At 52.5% G+C, this 20,928-nt stretch overlaps 1 protein-coding gene across 1 annotated transcript; it reads left to right on the forward strand.

Moving 5' to 3' along the window:
* The first annotated feature begins 1,411 nt into the window (after positions 1-1,411).
* On the forward strand, positions 1,412-20,537 carry GDF6 (growth differentiation factor 6). The gene is made up of 2 exons (XM_036875487.2): positions 1,412-3,071; positions 17,504-20,537. The coding sequence occupies exons 1-2, from the start codon at positions 2,642-2,644 to the stop codon at positions 18,457-18,459; spliced, it is 1,386 nt and encodes a 461-aa protein (XP_036731382.1). The 5' UTR covers positions 1,412-2,641; the 3' UTR covers positions 18,460-20,537.
* The last annotated feature ends 391 nt before the right edge of the window (positions 20,538-20,928 follow it).

Consider the following 20,928-nt stretch of genomic DNA (forward strand, 5'->3'; position numbering starts at 1 on the left):
GTTGCTCCTGCAGGGGAGAAGTGAGGAGCTTTGAGTCTGAGGTATGTGCAGGCTGTAGAGTGGAAGTAACCACCTGCAGAGAAGGAGGAGGAGGATGGATGTGAAGTAAATGGGCTTGGCCATAATATAAAGCCAAGCAAAAAGATGAAAAGAAGGGCCAGCAGACAGGCTTTGGTTATAACATCAAGTGACAAGGGAAGGATACAGCATAGTATCTATCCCTGACTGTAATAATATGAAAATGATATATACACAAAAAATAAAGAAGGAATGGAAGGGATCCCATAAAGGTAAGAACATTTTGATTTGTTTCAGTGGTAAAAATCTGAGAAACGTTTTTTCATCCAGTCTCCTTTCCTTTTATGTTGCTAATTTGTTAAGAATAATGCAGAGAAAGAGAGGAAGGAAGAAGAGGTTAGGGCAAAGCACCTTTGAATCTAAAGTCTCAGAGCTTAACAAACATGAAATCAGAACTAGGAGACATAGGTAGGATGGGGGTAGGGCCCGCAGGGCAGCCACAGAGCAGGTCCTGAGGAGAGCAGCCAGCCAATAGCCCACCGGTGAGGGGCCCAGACTCCGGAGCAATGTGACCTTGGGCTGCAGTTTCCCTACCTGTAACGCCGGGATAACACAGCACTTGTCTCCTAAGGCTGTTTTGAAGGTTAAATTAAATAATTTATGTAGACTGCTTACAACCCTGCCCAGTACTGAAGTTCTCTCAGGTGCTTGCCATTACCTGGGGGAAGCCAGTGCCCAGGGTGTGGGGTATAGCTCAGAACTTAAGGAAGTTAAGAAATGAAGGGAACAGGGAAGCAAAACTCCTTCCCCACGCCTTCAGGTCAGTGGTCCCTGCAGACAGGAAAAAGCATGAAAAAGCAAAAGGGAGAAAGGGTAAGGGGTAAGAAAGCAAGGGACTGGGGTAGAGAGACTGGGAACACACACACACACACACACACACACACACACACACAGCAATGGGGGCAGGAAATCGTCTGAGATCAAATGAAACCAAGAAGAAGAAAAGAGGCAAGGATCACATGGAGATACTGGGCTGGGGACCCATTTTTCTATGCTGGAATGGAAGAACACTAGGTTTGAGGTCTGAGCCTTGGTTTTTGTCCCTGGTTGCAAGTCTTCTTGGCTGAGAGTCCTTGGGAATGTCATTCACCCACTGTCAGTTTCTTTAAATCTGTGAAAGTGAAAATAGTAAGGTCAACCTCACAGAACTGGTGGGACGACTGAAGGGGAGCATTTGGGGGTTGGTAGCTGAACACCCAGCACTGCCCGAGAACCTCTATGTCCATCGCATTCCAGAGCACAGAAAGCACAGAACACCGTGGGAGAGAGGCAGCCCTCCGCCCCACTTCCAGCGCTCAGGCCCGGGAGTGAGCGAGGCAGTGGGCGGGGAAGACAGGCACGGGGAATCTGGGGACAGATAAAGGAAACTCGTGATGGGGCGAGGCTGGGTTGAAGAGAAACAGATTGGGGAAGCTCTGCAAAGGGAGAGGTCCACGGAAAGGGGAGGGGGCCGGGGAGGGAAAGAGTGGGAAGGCAAAGTGAGATGGGAGGGCAATGAGAGAAGAGAAGCAGGCTGGGGAAAGGGGCTGGAATGCAGAAGGAACTTGGGGAAGGAGGAAGGATTGAAGGCGGGAGGGGAAGAAGAGAGGGAAATGGGGATGCAGTGGAGGCGAGGGCTAGGCCGCGAGGGCGAAGAGAATCCGAGAAGCAGTCGAAGAAGGAAAGAAGCGGCTAAAGCCAGCGTCAGAAGAGGTGGGGGACTGCGCGAAGGGAGGCCGGGGCCTGCAGGAGAGCGCAGCAGCTTTTAGCATCCATCCAGACGCTAAAGACTCGTGGCCTTTGCCTGACCTCGAGGGTCGGGAACAGACGTCCTGTCTTTGTGGAGAGCGGTGCCTCACCGAGAGAATGGGGCTGTTCAGAGCTGGGCCCTGCGCCTGGCTCGCGGAGAGGCTTCCCTGGCCCTGGGCTGGCCCTGAGGGGAGCGAACAGCCGGCAGGGAGCCTGGGGCCGAGGAAGGAAGGTACCACCGCCCGGAGCTTGCGCGCGGTCCGCTGCAGAGGCGCCTGCTCCGAGCTGTCTCTTGGGGGCGCCGCCGCCACTTCCCTCGTCCCGGGCCGCACGCTGCCAGGAAAGTGGAGGCGGCTGGCGAGAACAGAGAGCCCGCGCGGCGCTGCGGAGGGACGAGGCTTCGGGAAATGCTAGGGGCACTCGGCGCTGCGGATGCTCCAGGCTTCCTCGCCGCCGGGTGGCCTTGCCCGCCCTCCCTGCCCAGCGCTCAGCGCCCGCTCTGCGCGCCCCGCCCGGCAACCCCGCGCGCGTCCCGCAGGGGCGCTGCATCTCCCGCCACACCGGCACACCACGGCCCCTCTCCCCCACACCTCCTGCCCGCACCACCGGGCCTCTCCTCCCACCCTCCGCTTCCCTCCCTCCCTCCGCTCTCCTCTCCTCCCCTCCCGACGAGGGGCGGGAGGGGGCGTGGCGGGCCCGGGGTTTGTGTGGCTGGGACCCGGCTCCTCGCACTCCGAGTCCGCTCGAGGAGCCGGGCCCCGGACGCTGTCCAGCCGCTCTGTGCCCAGCGCGCCCTGCGCCGCCGCCTTCGGGGAGACGCTGCCACCCGCTCGCCATGGATACTCCTAGGGTCTTGCTTTCGGCCGTCTTCCTCATCAGTTTCCTGTGGGATTTGCCAGGTTTTCAGCAGGCTTCCATCCCATCCTCCTCGTCGTCCGCGGAGCTGGGCTCAGCCAAGCGAATGCGAAGCCGCAAGGAAGGGAAGATGCCGCAGGCGCCGCGGGAGAGTCCCACGGCCCGGGCGTCCCTGGAGCGCCAGGAGCCGCAGCCGCGGCCGCAGGACGAGCTCCGGCACCGGCAGCAGCCGCAGCCCCAGCCCCAAGAACAGGAGCTTCCGGGCAGGGGCCCGCGCGTGGTGCCCCACGAGTACATGCTGTCAATCTACAGGACTTACTCCATCGCTGAGAAGCTGGGCATCAATGCCAGCTTTTTCCAGTCTTCCAAGTCGGCTAATACGATCACGAGCTTTGTAGACAGGGGACTAGGTAAGTGGCAGAGAAGACGCCCCACTCCTTTCTCCCTGGAGCTCCTCAGCCAGGGCGCTGCTCTGGCTCTGGCAGGAGGCTACATTTGTGAATTCCTTCCCTCTCTGGATACCTCCCCCTTTCTTTTCTTAAATTGTTTTTCTCAAGCCCGGGTAAGTTTCTGAATGCTGTTGCCGATTTTATTCCAGTTCGTAATCCTCCCTTCTTCGTTCTTTCTTTCCTTTCCTTTCTCTCCCTTCTTCCTCTCGGCTTTTGCAGAAGGCAGCGTGGTGGAAGCTCGTCTGGTGGTTGGTGGAGAAAGCTTGGTGGACGGGGGTGGGAGGTAAATGACCGAAGCTGGAGAGGGGTCGTGGCGGGGACTGACAGAACCCGCGCTGCTGGGTCCCGGATTGTACGCGGTGCGAGGTCCAAAGCCTGAGTTGCAGCGGACCGGGCGGGCCCTGGGGCATACGTGAGCGCCGGAAAGCCTCAAGCTCCGGTCCCCTGCGGGAACAGCCGGCAGAAGCGAGTCCCGCGGCTAGAGGAGTGGGTCCGCCAGCGTCGTCTGGCAGACCGGGGCCCAGCGGCTGCACGGGTTCTAGTTGGGTGTGGAGCTGTCGACCCCACGGGAACTGGGCGCCCTCGGACGTTTTTGCTCCGGCAGCGCTCTCTCCGCAGTTCAGAGGCCGCAACTGAGCGGCTTCTGCAGAAACAACAGGAGCAACTGGCAGGGAGAGCCAGGGGCAGCGGCAGGGCAGCTAAGTTTGGGGTTTGTTGGTACTTAACCCACAAGGGTGCATGGATGTCCTCATCCACCTTTCTCAGGCAACAATCAACTCTTTGAGCTTCTACCACAGCCCCCGTGCCTGGTCCCCTCTGCAGGCGCGGGTGCACGTGTGGGTGTCTGCGGAAAACCCTGCACCACCTTCCTGCCGCCGGCTTTGGCCCGCAGCGTGGCGAGTGCCTTCGAGAGAACCGCGCACTCCCACCGGTCCCAGAATTGGGGAGGGATCCATAGGCGCCGCGAACCCAGCCCCTACAGAGGAGATAACCTGGAAGGATAGAAAAGCAAGCAAGAAATAGGAAAAGAAGAGGAAAGGGGAGGAAGGGGACGCGAAGAAAGGGAGGGGGAGATTAAAAAGAAAAAAGAAAAAGAAAGATACAAGCGGCTATCCATTCCCTCCACCCGAGACTTAGCTCCGCAGCTTTGACTTGTTCCCCGCCTCGCACTCAGAGGCGAGTGAAAGTGGGGTCGCCCAGTGACCCGCCAGCGCCAGCATTCGGGCTGAGAGAGCTGCTCCGCCAGGCTGCGTTGGGTACTCGAATGCCCTCGAAGCTATTCAGAGAAGGCTAATGGCCCCCGAGCCCCGGGCTCTTCCCGGACTTAAGCCCCCAGCTCCCTGCCTTGCAGCAGCCTTCCCTGAGGACAAGGGTCCTGCTCAGGCTCGGTTCGCCGCTGCAGACGGAGGTCACTGAGGTTCATGAGCTGCTGAAAGGTCCGGGCGGCAAATTAACGCCGGGTATTTTATGATGATTTTAGGAAGTCACCTTTGCAAATACACTTGGCTTCTTCGTAGCGCTGCAACTGGGTCCCCAGCCTCCGTGCTGTACAACTTCTCCCCCACACGCCTTCCCTGACTCCGTAGTCCCTCTCCCTCCAAATATGATAATCGCGCGCCTTCTCTACTACCCTGATCGAATACCCTAGGCCAGGGAAGTTCAGAGTGAATTGCTCAAGAGGCCTTTCCCCCAAGGAAAGAAATCCCGGAGGCCCAAGCTGGCTGGCAGATGGGAGCGCATTTTCTTGTCCCCAAGGGAGGTGGCAAGACTCTCTGCCCCTCCCTCAAGCAGCAACCCTAACTTGTAAGCTGGCGTCCTGTGAGCTTGGCACAGGACCAAGGGACCCTGCAGGCTGTTCGGAGGTGTCTACCAAAGCCTGTAGAGTTCAGGCAAGTGTGGGAGGGTTCTGGGGGCTTCAGGTCCTGCGCAGACGTCGGCTGACTTCACCCTTTCTTGCACGCTGCAGCCTCTTCCCAGGCACCGCGCTGGGCGTCCCTTGGCTCTGGGCTCACCCGGGCGTTGGAGGCTGGGAAGGGACCACCTGCGCGCGCAGGCTAGGGTACTTCTCTTCCCAAGCCAAGGTCTCCAGGCTAGCCGCACAGCGATCCCCAGCAAGACCAGCCATGGCGTGACCACCTGGACCGCAGCTTCAAGACGCGGTGTCCTTCAAACCCTCAGGTTCCCAGAGAACGGAGGAAAGGCCCCTAGTTGACTGGGAAGGTTGTGCCGAGCGTCGCACGCCGCGCGGGGGCGAAGTAGTGCGGAGTGGCTGGCTGGCCCCTTCAGAGGAGGGGGTGCGTTGCGGGCTACAGCCCCAGTTTGATAAAGGAAAAGCCTCACTTTCCCTCTCACTGATTTTGATTTGATGTGTCACCGGCGGTGACCTCGGGCTGGACCTTCCGGGGCTTGCTTAGCATCGGGCCCCTGATTGGAGTGTTTCAACTCAGCGATCTAATTGAGGGTTCATGTCATAACACATCAAACGGTGTCTAGTCTCCCGTGATGGAAGGGACCCGCCAGCCGCGCATCCCGGGCTCCTGGCGAGGACTTCCGCCCCTCTCACGTGGGGACTCTTAACCGCGCGAAACTCTCCAGCACCCCCTCCCCCAACCCTTGGAAGGCAAGGCAAGGAGGAAAGAGCAGCCGCCAGCCAAGAGCAGGGCCAGCCGCACTAACTTGGCGCCTGGCCTCGGGGATGTTTAATTGCCGTCGAGTGTTGCAAGCTTGGCTTCCAGGAGCAGGGGTCTCTCAGGGGGAGGAGCAAACAAAATGGAAGGAATCCTGAGCCGGGTCAAGAGGCATGCACTACTTACTTGTGTACAATATTTATAAGAATCCTTCCTCACCCGTGACCCCCTGAACTCCGAAGTTATGCCTGAAGCTTGCAATTAAGAGTGGGAGACAGGGAGCAACTGTTCAAAATGAATGAAGTTCATAAAGACACCACGTTCTATACCATCTCTTCGCCTGCCACCTTCTCCCACTCCTGCCACAAGGAAACCTTATTGCAAGTTAAAAACAGAAAAGAAGTCCCTCCTTTGGGTTTGCTCTCCAAACATCTAGGGACAATAGTAATAACGAAGATATATTGAGCATTTACTGTGTACCAAGTACTGTGCCAAAGTCTCTTACATGAATTGTTCCATTTAATTCTAACAACAGTCCTTGGGGAAAGTGCTATAATCACTGTTATACAGATGAATTAAGGAAGACAGGTTAAACAAGTTGCTCAATGTCACACAGCTAACAAGAGGTGAAGCACATGTCCAGTTCTAGACCTTACATGCTTAGCTATGGCACTGCATGGATAAGGTAAGGGGCGAGGCATTTTGTAAAAGGCACAAGCCATCTTATTCCTGATCTTTAAAAATGCCTCCATATTGTGCTTTATAAATGATTTTGGATCCACAAGGATGAGAAAGAATGCACATGTGAATGTTGATGCAGTCATAGGATCAGAGTGAACCAGGTTAGATATACAGAAATTACAGTTTACACATGATATAACTCATCAAAAGGCCACTAGTGCTGGAGCCTTGGACCTCCAACACTGAGGCCTAGGAAAGGCAGACAATTCCTACGTCTATGAATTCAACATGGCCGAGAGTGGGAAGGAGGAAGAGAAACTAAACTCTGATCCACATCTTATGTGGTAAGACGTGCCACACAATTCCAACAAGGTGGGGAGTCTCTCAAGGATGAACAAACCAAAATGAGTCTAAGAATATTGCTATGAGTTAAGTTTCCAGATGATTTCAAAATAAGAACACTCTTTTTAAACATTTTTGTGTTATTGTTATTGTTACAATAGCGCTTTCAAAAAGGAGACTGCAGGGAACAGATAAAAATCAAAAAGGAGATAGGAACATCCTTGAGGAACGTGACACCCCAGAAGTGACTCTCTATAGAGAGTTTGCGCTGCCTGTTTGTTGGCTTCTCGGTTTCCCTTCTGGGTCGCGATTATCAGGGGGCAGGGCAGGGCAGGGCAATTGCTGGGGCAGCGTGGCTGGGAGAGCATTCTGAGCTACGCAGTTTCCTCGCGATTGAAGCAGCTTGGTATAGCATGTCAGTGCAAGACAGTGAGTTCCTGGGTGGACGTAGGCCGCAGAGTGGTGTAATCAACGCAGCAGCACTTTTTGTCCGGACCCTGTTGTCGCTGGCAAACGGAAAATGAAATATAAGCAGGGAAGTATTTTAATGGGGACGGAGGGAATTCACAACTGTTAATTATTTGGTGACCTTGTATTCGATTTGTTTGAGTCCCTTATAAAAACACTAATGCAGACCAGACGGCCATGTGAGGAAGCCGGCAGAAGGTTCCAATCTAGGCTTTATTTCCCCGGAAAGAGCGCCTTGGAAAAGAACTGCTTAGCGTTTAAGTGTGTGCGTGAGAGCGCGCGCCCGCGTGAGCGCCGGCGCGGGGTTTGCGTCGCCGTCCAGGTTCAGGATCCTCCTCTGGCTCGGTGAACTGGCAATCCTGGGGAAAGTCTGGGTAGAGGGAAGGAGGACTTACACCAAAAGTTTGTTCTGCTCTTCTGGTGGGAATGATTTAAACATATTAAAGGTCACACACCAACCCCTTAGCCACTGGCTTGTTAAATAACAGTAAATGTCATCCCCATCCCTAAGGCCTTAAGGGCTGCCTTACAAGACCTTTACATGGGCTGCTTTACAAACCTATCTCAGTAAGAAGCTAAGAACACCTACTGTCTTCCGCAGAGAGAGTGCAAGTTCTGCCGGGATTCTGGGCGTTTCCGCAGGGCTGGCTAGTGTGAGAAGGACACAACGCTTTGCGCAGAGCGCGGGAGGCTCTCGTGCTCCGGGAGTTTGCGCTGTCGAGTTGCTGGTGGGGGAGGGGATAGAAAAACATGCTCAGAAGTCCTTGTGGTTCTGCACATTAAAAAACAAAAAACAAAACGCTAAGGTACAGCCCACGACAGGCGGTGTGAACCCCTTCCCCTAAAAATTGAATTAAGACAGGAAAGCCCCCCCCAGTCAGACCCAGGGAGGATGCAGGTCGCCTGGACCCGCTGGCAACGCCAGGCATAGCACTGATGGATGTTGCCCTAGCGCAACCCGTTTTTACCCAGTGGAGTTCTCGGGGTTCCGGCGGTACACCGCCTTTAAACTTGGTGACGTATTCCTGGGCGGCGCGGGGAGTGGGAGACCGGAATGGAACGAGAGGTGGGGAAAAGACGAATGATAGAAATAGAACAGAACGAAACCTTTGTTCCCTGCCAGGACTGCAGCATGCATCAAAAGACCCAGAGCAAATGCACAATAATCCCTGGAGGCTTTTAAATAAACTGAAGGGCAATAGTTCGATAACACTTCCTTCGGGTGTGGAATAACCCTGGTTAAACGATGCTCTGCAGACCCGGAATCCAGCGGACGCCACTTGGTGCGGCAAGCGGAAATATGGATCCGCCGCGCCTTTTCGTCGCTTGGCATCTACCACCTACCCAAACCTGCACCCACCCCCTTAAAGCCCTGGCTGTTTATTTTTTAAGCTCAATCGGTTAAGTGGTGTCCTCTGTTTACAGGAATTAAATAGGTCCTAGTTGGACTAATGGGCTCCAGGGTTGCTGTTCCCCGCTCTCCGGGATAGTCCATTAGTGCTGCCTTAGGCAGAGGGTTTGGGTCGCCTTGGAGTGAGCGGCTTCAGGCGCCTGGAGGGGGCGGGCGGCCGGCGACCAGCGCCAGGTTGTGCCGGCCAGCGCTCATGGAGACGCGCGCGCAAAGCTGCCAGTGGCCCTAGGAGCCTGGGGGCGGGACACAGTTTGGGGACACGATTGTGGGCGTGCAGGAGAGGAAGGGCGGGCCTTGGGCCCCGACTGGCGGAGGTTTAGCTAGGGGAGCTGTGCAGAAAGCTGGAGCCAGGTCCGCGCGGAGGTTTGGCTTTGAGGTCGCGGGTGGTTTACACGCCCGGCTCCTTCCCTAAATAACAGGATCCAAAGTTCCCACTTAGCAAATTTGGCTTTAAGACCAGTTGGTCCCGACCCCAGTGCACTTCCCAGCTGAGTGCCGCTCCCACGCCCCATGGGAAGGAAAATTGAACGAGGCTACTACGGCTTATAGCTGCCATCACGAAATTCAATTTGCTTCGACGTCATTTTGGGATTCAGCCCGAGGTGAATGCAGTGGAGCCGAGTTGCAGCGATCCCTTTCTCAGAGTCTGCGCGCAGCCCAACACTTCAAAGAGCACATCACTGAGGTTTCTCCTGTGCAGGACCCCTGAGCGCTGCGGGTCCAATATCCTGCCCACCACAGCACGCCAGTCTGAAAACTCTTGTCCCGACCTGCACCCTCAGAACTGGTCGGGGAGGCGAAACTACATAAATAGGAACCTTTTTTTCTTTTGATTTTGAAGGTCTCAAAGTCAAAAGGCCCGGATCACGTTCCTGCCTAAACGGTAGTTTCACCGCTGCGACTTTCTGCGCTCTCATCCAGTGACTGTGTCTGGGCTCCCCTGGGCTCCCAGGTGGCCTTGCTGGTCAACGGAGCAGGGAGGGTGGGTGGACCCTGGCAGATCAACCCGGTCGTGGCCCTGCGCGGGGGGGGGGGGGGGGGGGGCTCCTAGGGAGTGTGGCTACTTTCTGGGAATGCGGGGGCAGAGGTGTCGGGGTTCAGGCTGCTTGGGCCAGTAGAAAGGTGGAGAGAGAGAGAGAGGGTCAGGCGTGTGGGGACTATACTGAGCTTCCGTTTGCATTTGAGCCTGGGGTTGGGAGACAAGGATTTGAGCCGCTGAGGTTGGGAGACAAGGTTGGACCGCGGTGAAAAGAGATACCCCTTGAAATGTCCTTGATCTCAGCTTTGCATCTCTGGCTCCCGAGTCCCTCTTAAGGACAAGCGGCCACAAGGGCTTGCAATGAATAAGTTCATGTAAGCTACCTTATAAACGAACTTTTCATCCCAGAGAGATAAAAGGAACCTGTGGGGTTTCCCAGGCCCAGTAGTCAGGGGTGAAGGATCTGTACTTCTGTCTCCCACCAGAAACTGGCCTGACTACCATTGGAGGCTGTGCTGACGCTCCCAGGGCCGGTGAAGCTAAGTTTTTAGTGATGGAATTCGGCGTTCCCCATACCTCATTTGCCTCAGGTTGAGGAAAAGCTTGCTGTGCTGACTCTGGGATTTCTCTGCGTGGTCCAAGCAGGCCACCAGACCCACTTACTCCTGTGGGGTTCACAAGGCCCGGGGTCATCACAGGAAGAAGGAGGGCACAGTCCTCAAGGAAAAGGGATGGAAAAATCTCTGCAGATTCCATGGAGGACTTGCGTTGGCCCTTCCTGGTCTTTGGAAGGAGGAAAGGGGAGAAATGCAGGACAAGCTATTGGGGAAAGCACTGGAGAAGCCAAGAGACCCAGAGAGAAGCTGGGCAGGTGCGTGTGTGGTGAGGATGTGTGGCGAGGCAGGGCACACACTGTCAGACCTATCCACTAGACATTCTCTGGTGACTCAGGCAGCAACTGGCTGTGTACTACAGCCCAAGAGCCTTTCATTTCTACAGCCCCTTCCTCCAACATGGGCCTGGCCCTCTGCCGGCTGAAGAAGATTGGAAGGGCATCCCCGCCAGCCACCTCAGGCTGGCTCTCTAACAGATCACGCCCCGCAAAAGGGTACCAACTGGGGAGATGAGGGTGGGGCAAGGAGCCTAGCCCCCAGGCCTGTCAGGGTGGTCTGCCCAGCCAGGGAGCCAAACGGGGTGCTGGCCCTGATCTGGCAGAGGAGGGAACTGCAAGGAGGGCCCCATCCTCCATGGGGTAGGGGCTAGAGGTGGGTTGTTCACCTGGCTTGTGAGAGGGACCTCAGTAGTGGATATGTCCCTAGGGGACTGAGAAGGATCATGGTGATAGGGGTGAGGCCACTGCCCCTAGGGGCCTTGAACTTTGCTGGACCTCAGATGAGTGGAAACTGGAAGCTTGCTTCTCCCTTTACCCCTCTGCCCAGCACCTTTCCTCCACTCAGTTCTGGAAATCCTGTAGTTAGGACTGGACTGCATCTCCACAGAGAAGGCCAGAAAGATGACAGGTACATCTTCCCCATACATGGGTGTAGTTATAATACTGTTGGCTGCATTTATGGGTGCTTCTGTGTGTCATGTACAGCCTACCCTGGATGCCTTGATTCTGTAAAAAGTAATTTTACAGTGACTTGAAAGTGGAGGTAGTTCTCCCATTTTACAGATGAGGCATATGAAGCTAGGAGAGATTACGTGACCCAGTCTATCCAAGGTCATCTAGCCAATACATCACAGGATTCAAATGTATGTCTCTTAGACCCTAGATTCCAATGCTCATTCCATGTTCTCAGTAGTAACTAATATTTGCACACATCCTCAGATATCTTTCCTCCTCTTTATCTCATTTGCTACCCCTCCCTCAGGGACTCTGTGAGCTGGTGATGTCCTCATTTTGTAGATAAGAAAATTAAGTTTCCTTGTTAGTTCTTTCAAAAGTCCAGTTTGGCATCCCCTCAGTTCTCCTAATCAGGACCTGGGATGCCCACCTCCCCTACCCCGCCTCCCTAAATGGACAGCATAAAAGGGTTAGAGCCTTCTCAGGGTTTCTACTAGACACAAAGATTAATGGCTGGGATGTTGGGGTGCGGCCAGACACTGGAGGCAGACTGCCATGTCTACATCTTACTATCTCAGGCAAGTTTCTCTTAAGTAATCAGTGTTTTGGTTTTCTGATCTATATAACATGGACATAATACTGCTATCTCTGTTCCCCCATAGGTGGTTTTGAGGCTTAGATGAGTTGTTGTAAGAATTTAGATCATGCCCAGCACATAGTAAGTTTTACACCAGTGTTTGCTATTATGATTATTACGCTGAATGGTTAAGGAAGAGCACCCTGTAGAGGGTAAATTGTGCACACTGCCTCCTGAATCCACATAGCAGTCAGGATGCTTAGCAATATCAGCAGTTTGCAACAGATCTCAGCAGAGGCCAAATTTAGGACAAGAGTATAGAGGGATGCTCAGGAGACCACCATGTTCCAAGAAAGGGCAATCATTGGAGCACAAATTACTCAGAGGCCTTCCTAAAACCAGGGAGAAGACTGGTGGCTCATTTTTACTCATCCAGTATACCTGACTCTATTTCCATTCTGTGGATTTTGGCACAGCAGGGCAATGCCTAAGCTGAGGGACCCAGGGAAGAAGCCACCCCTGACCCATAGTTCCCCGCCTGGAGATCTTCTTCCTTCTAGTAAGGAAAAAAGGAAATCCCAGGGAACCCAGCCAACTTGGTGTCGACTGCATAGATGATGACTGTGTGTCCCATGCCTCCCTCTGCTGCACCATCCAATCAGAACCCTGGAAGAGGGGTGTGTCTGCATGTCAGAGGACTTTAGTTGGAACTGACACCTTCACATCCTGTCCTTTACTAGTTGCAAGACACTGGGCTACTGATGATACTTCCTAGAGCCCAGTGTCCTAATCTATAAGTGAGTGCAGTGGTTGGGTGGGTCTCCAACGCTGGCGGTGAGGACCCAGGGACAGAGGCCTTCCAAGCCCAGGCACAGAGGCCTTCCAAGCCCAGGCACATGGCTGCCACAAAGGTGGGCACGACAAACGTTCAGTGCTGCTGTTGGCTCAAAAATGAGGGAGTGGAGGGGAAAGGCTAGTGTAAAGACGGCTGGAGATTCCTTGTGAAGATGGGCGACTATCCCCGTCTCTCCCACTACCGCCTTGGGGGTGGGTGGATGGGAAAGTCCACTGCCATCTCGGCCTTATGAACTGCCATCTAGTCGCAGGGTTTGTGCCTTCGGAGGGCATGGGGCGGGACGCGTGGCGGGATAGCGGATAGAGACGGGTGGGAACTTTTAGACGCCTGGCCAGGGGCGATCCAGGGTCGCTGCGAATTCAGGAGATGAGAGCAGGACCCGCTCTGAGGAGCTTCGTGTAACTCAGTCTGTGGCATGAAGCTCTCTCGGGAGCTGGAGCCTCAGCGGCACCTCCGGGGCGGTGAGTGACAGGAAACCCAATTAGGACTCTTAAGACCTTAAGCTGCATGCATATCTCGGAGATGGCTTGGAAAAACTTAAGGGCAGGCTCTACCCGCCCTAACCCCAGCCTGCAGGGTGGCCCAGGGGAGCTGCCCCCAGAGGTGCATTTCCGCCACTGCGCGTCCCTCCCTAGGGCCGCCCTGCTGGGGCTTAGGACATCCTTTCCTTTCCCATCTGGTGTTTCCTTCTCAGCTCCCTCCAGCCCCCCAACTACTGTCTCCCTGCATAGATGACTGTGCCTTTCTAAAGCCATCTAAAATGAGAGTGACAGTCCCTAATTTGCAAGTGATTAGTTCTTTTTCTCATTCTCATTTTAATTGATCAATTTCACACCAGATGTACATGTTTGAGATGTCTTCAGCCTTTCACCAACTTGCTCTTAACTTAAAAAGGCTGACCTATCATGAAGAATTTTCTACAAATACACAGGTGTTTGTTTTGCCCTTCTCCTCTCCTGAGGCTCCTTCCTCTAACCACCCATTCTCCAGGAACAGTTATAAGCACAAATCCAACAACTGTATTTTGAAAGGTCTGAATGTCTACTACTCAACACTGAGTTAACTGGGGTGTGAGCCAAGCTGTAATAAAAGAGGTTGATACAAGTTAAAGCAAAATAAAAAGCTCCCATGATTTATTACTGATCAATTTCAGTTTTAAGGCCTAAAGCATAATATATAAGAAAATGCCACAAACCCAGGCAAAAGTGTATGTTTCTAGTCAAGAGGATCATTGAGGGAGAGAGGGTCATTTGATTCATCTGCCCTCATTTACGCAGGACTTAATGGGAGAAGAGGCTGTCGAAAAGAGTGTGAAGGGCCAGCCTCCTACTCACAGTGTGCCAGGGCAGCAGGGCCAGGCTTTGTGATGCCCAGTCAACAGGCAAAGCGTCTTCAGGGTCATGGCGGATGATAAGCAAGCACTCCCCAAGTTGGATGACTCCTCTAGGCTATTTCTGTGGTGCATGGCTCCAGAGCAGATCCAGACAGGTGGGGAATGTGATTTGTAGGAAGCTACACAGAGCAGCCAGCATCTTGGACCCTCTGTTTAAGAGGTTCACGGTTCTGGAGACCCAGTGAGAGTACATGTGGCTGAAAGTAAAAAAAAAAATGTAGGTGTGGTTGTGGGGGCAGGAAGTCTCTGGGAGTGACTGTGACTTGGTCCTGGTGAGTACTGCCTTAGAACCTGCCCTGGGCCCTGTGCTTTGGAGGGCCCTGCTTTGTCCCACTTCCAATAGTGCGGTGTTCACCCGGCACCTGAAGAGCCACGGGGACCTGTTCATGTAGATCAGTGGTTCTTACAGTGGAATCCCAGGTCAAGACAATCAGCATCAGCACCACCTGGGAACTTAGGAGAAACACAGATTCTGGGCCTTACCACAGACCTCTGGGGCCCAGGATAATCTGTGCTTCTAAAAAGTTCATGTGTGATGCCAATGCAGATTTAGGGACCACTACAAATTTAGTGGCTTTAAGAGTTACTACTCTAGTGTAGTCCTGAGCCAGAATTCTTGCCCAGCAGCCCTAAGCCCACTTCCAAGGCCTGGGCAGCTTCTTCATTGGGCCTACCCTCCTAAGAGTGTATCACACCCCCCAGGTGAGCACCTGTAGTCTGGGAAGCTGGGACCCATGGGCAAGGGTGTCCACATTTACACCAGTGAGTCCCCTCAGACCATGGGATAGAACTGGTATAGGAAGAAAAGGCAGTAGGATACAGGTTGAAGCCCCCAACTGTGCTCTTTCCCAGAGCCCTAGAAAGAGTAAGAATGAGCTGACCTTGCTAAAAGATCATCAGAAATCCAAAGGCTGCAGAATCACTATAGACCTCTCTCTCCAGTTGCTTTTCTCTGTTTTGACCACTCTCAAGGACCACAGAAATTTGGCTCAACTGTGCATATTAACCATTTATTAGCTCACAATTTAAAAAAAAGAATAAAAACAAAAGAAGGTTGATGTATCCATGCTGCATGAGAGAGAAATAAACAAACCATTATCCTTTCCTCCAGTGTGCTCCAGCCAGTGACAAATTACTCAAGAGTTATGTAAGCAGAGACGGAAATGATTTCTTTAGGGAACCCAGGTTTTATTCCTAGCAAGTCCTGCAAACACAGTTTGAACTATATTTCCCATCCTGTACACCCTGGTTGGTTTTAGACCCCAGTAGCTGGTCCATAGTGGAGAGGCAATGGCACTTTGGGGCTAAATGCTCTAACTCTGAAAATACATAGACCTAGGTTTGGTTCTCAGCCTCACTACGTACTCACTTTCAGACACTGGAAATTTAATCAATTTCTCCAGGCCTTGGCTTTCCTATCTGTAAAATGGGAACAATATGCGTACTCACCTTACAGAGCTGTTCTGTGCTTGTGGATGAAGTAAGGATGAAACCTGTGTCAGTTGTCACACCATTTAGCTGGTGCAGAAAGTGCCTTAAGTTTGCCCCTCTTATCACATCTTGAATTTGGAAAGAGAGAAATAGGAGAGGCAGGAACTTGAAGCCTAATGCGATAGGTCCAGAGATCTGGGTGATGGCTGAGCATTATCAAACACAGGTTTCTTTAAAGGAAGAGAAGAAAGTGTGCTGAATTCCCACTGATTTTAATGTGACCTGGTCTATTTGAAGGTCTTGGCTTCCATAAATCAACTGCGTCCAGCAGCTTTTCCCTTTTCACCCCTCTAACCCTTCCCACAGCTTCATCTCAGGTTGGGACATGTGCGTTAGAGTGAGGCTGCCAGCACTGCCGTCAGCCTGGAGTGCGCACTAGCTGTGGCTGAAGCTGCAGGTCCAGTGCCCTGAGGCTACATCTGGACAGGCAGTGAGGGTCGGACTGGGACTCAGTGGCACTTTTACTATTGAAATTGACCCAAACTTTACTGGCTTCTGGGAAAAACTGGGAGCTTTGGGGATTTTTGTATTTGCTGGGTTGTAAATATTTTATGAGAAGGCAGCCCAGGAAAATCTGGTTAGCTTTCTGCCTTGCACATTGGAATGGGGTTAGCTTCATATGCAAATGTGTCAGAAAAGAAGTCCAGTTTTGCCTTGGTCCCAAAGAATTTGCCTTGGATTTTAAAGGCTTGCTATCCCCTCCCACCATGAGCCCCACATTTCTTTATCTCACTTGTAACCCCCAATTTTTTCTTCAGGTTAATTACAAAGCAAGATTTCAGATTGGGTGGGTGGAGGAGCAGAGAATGTCACTGTGTGTGTGTGTGTGTGTGTGTGTTGTGTGTGTCTGACGTTTTCTCTTTACTGATGCATTAATTTCTGCAGCATCTTCTCAACAGGTAGAAGCCTAGTGGGTGTGTTGGTTCATTTGCCACTCCCCCACTTCTGAAAAGCCTCTTTGCTTTTTTTGTTTGTTGTTAAATGGTTGGGGAATTTAAAAAAGAAAGAAATAAATCACAAATGCTCTTCATTGTATAAATTTTGCATTGGGCTTAAATGCTTCAGCAAAATTTCCTAAAGGGCAGCAACGTTCTCCCAGACCAGTGAGTCTAAACTAGGGCTGCACCTTCAAATCATTTCGGAACTTAAGAAAAGAACAGCTAACAAACAAACAAAAAACAACAACTCCCAGGCTTCGTCCTCAGATACAGATTGGGTTAGTTGAAGCAAGCCTGGAACTGGTAGTTTATAGTTCTCCAGATTACAACGGGACAGCGTATTGAGGAATGACTGCTCTAGACGTTCCCCACTTATTGAACAGCGTGTACTCTAGGTCAGGCACGGCTGTAGCCGCTGCGGCCAGGAAGATGGACTCGACATGGTTCTAGTTCCTGTGGCCGGTGGTGGTGGTGGTGGCGGGGTGTGGGGCGGCGCGTATTGCTGGGAAAGACCATTAAGGAGACAAAAGTAAACGAGATCATTGTAGATAGTGCTAAGTGCTGGGAAGGTTAAAAAACGAGGGTCCTGTGATGGTGATCAAGGAAGGCTACTTTAGGTCAGGGTGGTCGAGGATGGGAGAATGGGCTGTCGGAGGAGGTGACGTTTGAACCGGGATGCGAATGCAGAGAGTGAGCCAGTGGAGAGCAGGTCTGGGGGAAGAAGCGCGGCCCAGACTCGAGACCACAAAGGGCACATTAGTGGTTACGCAGGCTCTTGGGAAAAAACCGGGAGGCCACCGCCGCGCCCGTCTCACCAGCAGCCACCGATTTCTGCCCTGGGAGTCCTGGGCTGACCGGGAGGAGGGCGCCTGCCCCCGTGCACCCCTCCCCTCGCCGTGCACGGACCGGGAGGGGATTCGGGGCGGTCTGGCCCTGGGCAGGCGTGCAGGACTCCCGGCCGGCCTGCCCCGCTTCCCGCCCTCTTCCTCTCGGGGGCAGCCACAGAGCACCGGCTGATTTCCCCCTTAAGTGAAACTGACTGTAATTATTTTTTATCTCGCAGACGATCTCTCTCACACTCCTCTCCGGAGACAGACGTATTTGTTTGATGTGTCCACACTCTCAGACAAAGAAGAGCTGGTGGGCGCAGAGCTGCGGCTCTTTCGCCAGGCGCCCAACGCGCCTTGGGGGCCGCCGGCCGGGCCGCTCCACGTGCAGCTCTTCCCCTGCCTGTCGCCTCTGCTGCTGGACGCGCGGGCGCTGGACCCGCAGGGGGCGCCCCGGGACGGCTGGGAAGTCTTCGACGTGTGGCAGGGTCTGCACTACCAGCCCTGGAAGCAGCTGTGCTTGGAGCTGCGGGCGGCCTGGGGCGAGCCCGGGACCTGGGAGGCCGCGGCGAGCGAGCCAGGGCCCCAGCAGCCACCGCCCCCCGACCTGCGGAGTCTGGGCTTCGGCCGGAGGGTGCGGCCTCCCCAGGAGCGCGCCCTGCTCGTCGTGTTTACCAGATCCCAGCGCAAGAACCTGTTCGCCGAGATGCGCGAGGTGCTGGGCTCGGCTGAGGCCACAGGCCCAGGAGCCGAGGGATCGTGGCCGCCGCCGTCGGGCGCCCCGGACGCCGGACCTTGGCTGCCCTCGCCAGGCCGGCGGCGGCGGCGCACGGCCTTTGCCAGTCGCCACGGCAAGCGGCATGGCAAGAAGTCGAGGCTGCGCTGCAGCAAGAAGCCCCTGCACGTGAACTTCAAGGAGCTGGGCTGGGATGACTGGATTATCGCGCCCCTGGAGTACGAGGCCTACCACTGCGAAGGCGTGTGCGACTTCCCGCTGCGCTCGCACCTGGAGCCCACCAACCACGCCATCATCCAGACGCTGATGAACTCCATGGATCCCGGCTCTACGCCGCCCAGCTGCTGCGTGCCTACCAAATTGACTCCCATCAGCATCCTGTACATCGACGCGGGCAATAACGTGGTCTACAAGCAGTACGAGGACATGGTGGTGGAGTCCTGCGGCTGCAGGTAGCGGCGCCGTTCCTGCCGCCTTGGTGGGTCCTTAGGGGAGGCCTGACTGCAGAGAGGTGGAGGAGGAGCTGGCCTTGGAGGAGGCAGAGGGTGGGGGAACAGCCTGGACGTGCAGCCCGGTGGGAGAGGAGGGAGTTCAGCCTTCCCAGAACCTTCCACCTTCCAGCTCAGAAGGAGATACGGATTTTCACACCTTACCTGGCCATGCTGGAAAAACATGCCAAGGAGGATTTCTTTAGTTTTTATTATAGTGGCTTTGGATTTCCTTGTGTGTCTCACAGGTTTTGACAGGAGATTGAGGGAGTCACATACCTGTTAATCTTAACTGCTCCATGTATTGAATAACCAATAGTTTAAGAAGAGGTCCTGTGTGGGAGGAAGAACCACCTTTGACCCATTTCTTGCTTTGTTTTTCACCAGTGTAAAGAAGATGGGGTCTTTCTGCCCATGTCATAGCCCATGCCTTCTGACCTCCCAAGGAGAAAGTGTTAAAATAGAGGAAGTGGCACAGAGAATAGGGAAGCCAGGGAGGGCCCTGCTTTTAGAAGAGCTTTAAAAGAGGTGGGCCCAAGTGGGCCTTTCTGCTTCTTGTATACCCAGCTCTGCCCTCGTTTCTCCCAGCGTACAAAACTGGCAACTGGCATCTCCCTCCAGGGGGCTGAGGTCACTGCCTTTACTGTAGCTTTTTCTGGTGGGGAAAGGGGAGCTGGTATGGGTGGAATGACAAGAATGGGTCTGAATGGAATCCCCTGAAGGACAGTGAGAAGCCACAAGGCCTCTGACAGGGCTGATGCTGAGTGCATTACAGGCAAGAGGTAATCCAGGAAAAGCCCTTTGCCATGTCTGTTTCTAATTGATTTTTTTTGGACAGAAATTGCCAAAATTCAGACATCCCTTTTAAAGGGGAAGGTGATTTCCCAGTTAACAACAACAAAAAAAATGGGTATGGATGGGAAACTGTAACTAAGGGAAGAGGTGCAGAGGAGGGGAAAGTGGCCCAAGAAGAAGGTAAAGTCAGGAGGAGAGGTGGTGGGCCCCACAGAAGGATGGGGATAAAGGGCAGGCCAGGAGCAGGGAGAGAAGGATGAAAGGGGACACAGTCCCTGCCTCTGAAGTTTCTTTAAAATCTGTGTTCCCTGCCCTCTCTCTGACATTCCTGAAAGATTACCAGCCAGCAATAGCCCAAGACTCCCCCAAAAGAATTTTTGCAGATTGTAATTACCAGATAGGCAATGTTTTTAAAACTTAGTAATGAGAAACTGTGAAAAGAGCAAAGTGTTAGATTGAGCTCCCCTGGGAGGTGGGGAATGGACAGTGAGGAAGGAGGCAGAGGCAGAACTCATTTTCCAGAAGGAAGCAGGAGAGAGCACAGCACAATTTAATACCCATTCCCAGATTGGCACAAACGAACATTCCCCTTGACTGCGCCAGTGTTATTTTCAAACATTGTCCTTGAGTATCAGGTCCTCAGAAGGGTTAGCTTCCTTCTCCTCTTTGACCATGAAATGGTGTCAACAAGTTAACTTGTACGGATCATTAAAAAAAGTTTTTGTTTTTCCTACATGGTTTTGCTCTCCCCATCTAAACCTGTTATTTGTTTGGTTCAGAGAACTACAAACTGTCCAAGAAAGAGTGAGAATGATAATAAATGCTAATATAAAATGCTAAGTAAAAAAAAAAAAAAGAAAGACTTGGCCAGGAGAAATAATTTAAATGCACATTTGCTTTGGATGCACTGTTGTTCTGTTAAGGCTGTATATATTTGTTTATTTAAGGTGACTGAAAGTGCAAAGAGGAAATGGACAGCATGCAATTCATCTTAGTGTACAAAACGTTATATGCACTCAAATGTTATAATTTCTAATATTTTTAAAGTTTATATTCGAGTTGTACAAAGTTAAGCATTAATCAGATATTTCATTCTTTCATAATGTTATCATTTTCTTAAATATTATAACAAAATTTTAAGTCTGTCTAATGGAGAGTTTTTTTTAACTGTCTACCTCACTATAATACAAGTATTTACAACACTAAAATTATGAGAAGTGAATTAATATTCAAAACATTTTTTACAGTAACTTTTTTTGGATGATACTCAATCTATGCTGTACTATTAAAGTCGTTTTTTTCCCCTTAATAACTCAGCCTGGTTTATATGGATCTATTTAGAAAAATCATTTTCTGAAGGAATTATTGTTTCAGTGGTATTTTGGTCTAGTATGGGTCTGAATGTCTGAAAAGGCAGTGATTATTTTAAAATCCATCATTTAGAGCATTGTGCTTTTTCTTCATAACTCTTCATGGTATTGTCATTCACTAGGTTACAGCCAAATCTTTGTCAACTATTAGAATAGTGTTCATAAGCCTGTAGCTCATTTCAGCATCTCAAGGGCCCAAATAGGAATTGGATTATTTCTTGGTTTCTTTTGTGTTGAGAAAAAGTTGTACGTTACCTAAGCCAACCAAGATT

Source organism: Manis pentadactyla, chromosome 3 (assembly GCF_030020395.1).
Source record: "Manis pentadactyla isolate mManPen7 chromosome 3, mManPen7.hap1, whole genome shotgun sequence".
Lineage (NCBI taxonomy): Eukaryota > Metazoa > Chordata > Mammalia > Pholidota > Manidae > Manis > Manis pentadactyla.

What these genes read in the sequence shown, in the direction of transcription:
- GDF6 (XM_036875487.2), top strand. Translation starts at nt 2,642, where the DNA reads ATGGATACTCCTAGGGTCTTGCTTTCGGCCGTCTTCCTCATCAGTTTC. An exon ending in CTTTGTAGACAGGGGACTAG is followed by an intron (nt 3,072 to 17,503) that starts GTAAGTGGCAGA and finishes TTTATCTCGCAG; the next exon opens with ACGATCTCTCTCACACTCCT.